At 46.3% G+C, this 4206-nt stretch overlaps 1 protein-coding gene across 1 annotated transcript; it reads right to left on the bottom strand.

The window, feature by feature from the left end:
- Window positions 1–291: 291 nt before the first annotated feature.
- On the bottom strand, window positions 292–2158 carry LOC123084208 (sphinganine C4-monooxygenase 1-like). The gene is made up of 2 exons (XM_044505931.1): window positions 2107–2158; window positions 292–767 (listed from the first exon to the last, which is right to left on the bottom strand). The coding sequence occupies exons 1-2, from the start codon at window positions 2156–2158 to the stop codon at window positions 292–294; spliced, it is 528 nt and encodes a 175-aa protein (XP_044361866.1).
- Between the last annotated feature and the right edge of the window lie 2048 nt (window positions 2159–4206).

Here is a 4206-nt window from a genome sequence, read left to right on the forward strand (position 1 = left end):
TTGAGTTGATGGCCTAAAGTGTGCAATCATTTTGAGTTGGTGGATAAGTGGCGCATTTCACTCTACTTTTAGTGCAGCTTATTGTGATTGAAATGTGGCATTTCTTTTCTCTGCCGGGCCTTCAAGCATGCCATTTTCATTAAGAAAATGCTCAGATGCTCGAATGATAGATATTACAAACCACCACTAACAAGAAAAGCTCCTCTATGAAGTTTTTTGGGGTATCAATTTGTGATGTATAGTAGCATCCTGGTTGCATGAGTGAAGGATAAATACTTTGGTGACATACAGTCAAATCTGAAAAACAATATATACATAGTTAAGGGCTTCCATGGGACGCACATGGAGCCCTCCTTGGGGCCTGTGCTCGACCACATAGGGCATGTGCTTCCCAAACACCTTGTCCCACGTCACAAAGAAGGGCTGCCAGAAGTTGTATCTGCCGGCGCGCGATAGATGGTGGGCGTCGTGGTACGCCGTGTTGTTCCAGAAGCAGAGGTGGAACACGTTCCCCGGCAACCACAGCCCGTAGTGGTCGTCGATGCCCTTGACGGTGCAGAGTGTCAAGAAGAAGATGGAGACGTGGGGCGACATACCGGGGGCGAGGAAGGTGACCACGCTGCTGACGGTGTCGAGGAGGAGGCCCTCCACAGGGTGGTTGTATTGCACGCCCAAGGCGCAGGGCACGATGACGCGGTGGTGCCATGAGTGGACGTGCTGGTACAGGAACTTGTTGAGGTGCATGCATCGGTGCCATGCGTAGTGCCCTTGTTTCCCAGAAGATGGAATAAGGTTCGTTTAGGGTTTTTGTGAGTTCATTTAGGTGTTTTTGTGAGTTTGTTTAGGGTTTGTGTCGTGCTTAGAAAGGCGAGACGCTGGCGGTTCCCTAAAAATGGAATAAGGTTCTCCTTGTCTAGCCCCCGTTACAATGATGCATCTAGCGTTGTTGGAGGGCGTGTGGAGATGTGTCTCTGGCGGATCTCACGGGATTCGGTCGGTGTTGGTATTTGGTGGGTCTGCTTCGATCCAACCTTTGCTCGTCTTCATTCATGTGTAAATAGCACGTTATTTCGCCGTTATAATGCGGTTATAGCATATTTGGAGAGGAGACGTTACGTTTTGACAAAATCAGACGCTACGGCGCTAATCACGTAATTAGCGCGCTACACACGCTATAACGTTGTAACATTGTAACGTTATAACGTGCAGACCATGCAAAACTGAAATAAGCACAGCCCAACAGGCCCAACAGGCCAAAACCAACCCACGACCGCTAGCTTTCTCACTCCTTTTATCAGATTCTCCCACTAGCTTTCTCACTCCTTTTATCAGATGCATATATTGCTTGCTCATATGAAAAATTTAGTTGCTTAAATACTTTATTTCTAGATATTTTGATTTTTTTTGCAAACGCTATTTTGAAATATAGCATGCTATTAGCGCGCTATAACTTGTGTAGCATTTGAAGAAGGGCCTCGCTATATTTTGTAGCGCGCTATTTAAAATATGTATACATGTTGGATCCTTTCGATCTATACTTCTCTTCATCGGCGATGGTTGCTGTTCTGATGCGCTGGTTTTATGGAGCCTTAGCACGACGACCCCGACTGTCTACTAGAACAAGTTTGGCCCAGCTCTGGTGAGGGAGGAGTGATTGCAGCAGCCCACATTCGGCTCGCTCCAGTGCTTGTAGTGTTCTTGGGCTGGCCCGTTTAGTCGCTTGCTCTGTCAGCTGTGTGCGATTGTATGACATTTCATTGCACAAAGCGACGAAAAAAAGGAAGTCAGATTTTTGTCTCAAAAAAATTCTGCCTGGACCCATGGGGAGACCCATATAGCCAAAGTAAAAGTCAGAATTTTGTATCTAAAAAGGAGTAAAAGTCGGTTTGGTTTCTAAAAAAAAGAAGAGTAAAAGTCGGTTTGCTCAGCTATTTGCAGATAAAACTCTCCGCGTGCGCTTTTGTCGCAGCCAATTGATCTCCAGCAAGGCGTCCGCGTGCGCTTCTCTCGCAGCCGATTGATCGATCTCCCGCAAATCCGCGCGATCGATGGAAGCCCGAACGGATCACCAACAAACATCGTCCGGCGATCCTTCGCCGGGGAGACCTCGCTGGGTGTTGCTCGACAGCAACATGTGCTGGGACGACTCCGACGCCATGCTCTGCGAGGATCCCGACGCCAGAGCAGCACTCGTCACTCAGCGCCAGCAAGGATCCCGCCGTCGGGATCATCCCGACGTCGAGACCGTGGCGGAAGCTCTGTCCTCCGGAGGTCGTCACGTCCGCGTCTCCTTCGACTTCGCGGCGCCGCCGGCAGTGTCACGCCTGCGCGTTGACAGCCCCGGCCTGCCTGACGGCGCCCAGATCCGCTCACAGATCATCGCAGCCCATGACGGCGCCCAGATCCGCTCACAGATCATCGCAGCCCACGGGGACTCGGTCCTTATAGAGATCGACACTACAACATCCGACATGTTTGATAATTACGAACGCGACTCGCACTAGTAGAAAAATGACCTAATATGAGACATATTAGTGCCGGTTGGGTTTTGAGCCAGCACTAATGTGTCCATTAGTGCCGGTTCCAATGGCTAGCCGGCCGTTCTCATTAGTATCGGTTCATGGCGAACTTATAGTACCGGTTGGTGCCACGAACCGGTACTAAAGAGGATGGTGGCAGGGTGTTCTCAGTCTAAGTCCCATCCAGCACCTTTAGTACCGGTTCGTGGCACGAACCGGTATTAAAGGTCGACGTACATAAACCCTTCGTCCCCCCCGAGCCACTCTGTTCTTCCCCTTTCCTCTCACTTCCTCTGTTCTTCCCCCTCTCTCCTCGAGCTCCTCACAAATTTTGCCCAAAATTTGTCAAGATTTGAAGGCCCCCATCCATTCAAATGATCACAAAGTTTAGCAACTTTGTCCTTTCAACTTTCATTGCTAGATTAGCTCTTGCAATGCTTTGTATAGTGATTAATTTTGGAGAAATAATTATATTTGCTAGTATTTGATTTCTATGCAATTTGAGCACAAAAATAACACTTAGTTTGCATATGTTGGTGTGGTTTACTTAGTGCCTTCTAAATCTCCGTCGTAACCATCGTCGATCGCCCGCACCGTCCCGTCACCGGCACCACCTTCTGGTGAGGCTCTTGTTCATAAATGTTTTATATTACCAAATTGATGTTTATGTGATTTGGATATATAGTTACTCGTATAATTAATTATCTTACACGTACGTTGTTTGTTATACATAGTGCCATGGTTTTGATATCCGTCCCCATCGGCCCTCGTCCTTGTTATGATTCAGATGTGGTATATTCTCTTTTAAAACTAGTTGTTGCATTTCGTGTTTATGAAAAATTATGCCCATCAAGTTGACATAGATATTTTTATCTAGGAGGTATGTGAACCGGAAATTCCAACCGACCCTATTGTCGAGAGGTTAAATTTAGTTGAAAGAGAAAACGAGTATTTGAAAGAAAAATTGAAGAGAATTGAGGGGGAGAAGATGGAATTGGAGTTGCATGTTGCCGATGTCGTCGATGATCACAAGATCAAGATGGAGAAAATGAGGTTGAAGATTAGAAAGATTAGAAAATATGTCATTGATAGTGTGGCTTGGTATCATTATGTTGTTGGATCAATTGTTACCTTAATTGCGATCTTCATCACATTTGTTGTTGCATTTAAATTCTTTAGCTAGAGAGTTATTTGTATGTTACATTTAATTAAGTGTTGTATATGAATTTTATGTATGAACTTTATGTATGAACTTGTATTAATTTGGGCTATTTGGTGTTGTGTAATGAAGATGAGCCAACAATGGATGTATGATGACAGATGCTCTCCCGAGTTCATTAATGGCATGCATACTTTTTTGCTTGTCGCTGAGGCAAACAAGCGGGCGGATGGTTTTATGCCTTGTCCATGTGCTGGCTGTAAGAATGGTCACAGTTACTCTACGCCAAGAACCATTCACGTCCACCTATTTGAGTCCGGTTTCATGCCCCACTATAATGTTTGGACCAAGCACGGAGAAATAGGGGTTATGGTGGAAGACAATGAAGAAGAAGAGGACGACGACGGCTATCCTGGCCATGGGTTCCCTGAATACGATGATACAACAATGGGGGAAGAAGCTGAGACGGCAATGCAGAAAGAAGCTGAAGAAAAGGCATCAGATGAGCCCGCTGATGATCTAGGTCGG

Source organism: Triticum aestivum, chromosome 4A (genome assembly GCF_018294505.1).
Source record: "Triticum aestivum cultivar Chinese Spring chromosome 4A, IWGSC CS RefSeq v2.1, whole genome shotgun sequence".
Taxonomy (NCBI): domain Eukaryota; kingdom Viridiplantae; phylum Streptophyta; class Magnoliopsida; order Poales; family Poaceae; genus Triticum; species Triticum aestivum.

Excerpts from the sequence above, each read along its gene's own strand:
- LOC123084208 (XM_044505931.1), bottom strand. The coding sequence starts at position 2,158 with ATGGCGTCGGAGTCGTCCCAGCACATGTTGCTGTCGAGCAACACCCAG. Across the intron at positions 768-2,106 it reads GTCGAGCAACACCCAGCGAG|GGCACTACGCATGGCACCGA; the intron begins GTCTCCCCGGCG and ends CTGGGAAACAAG.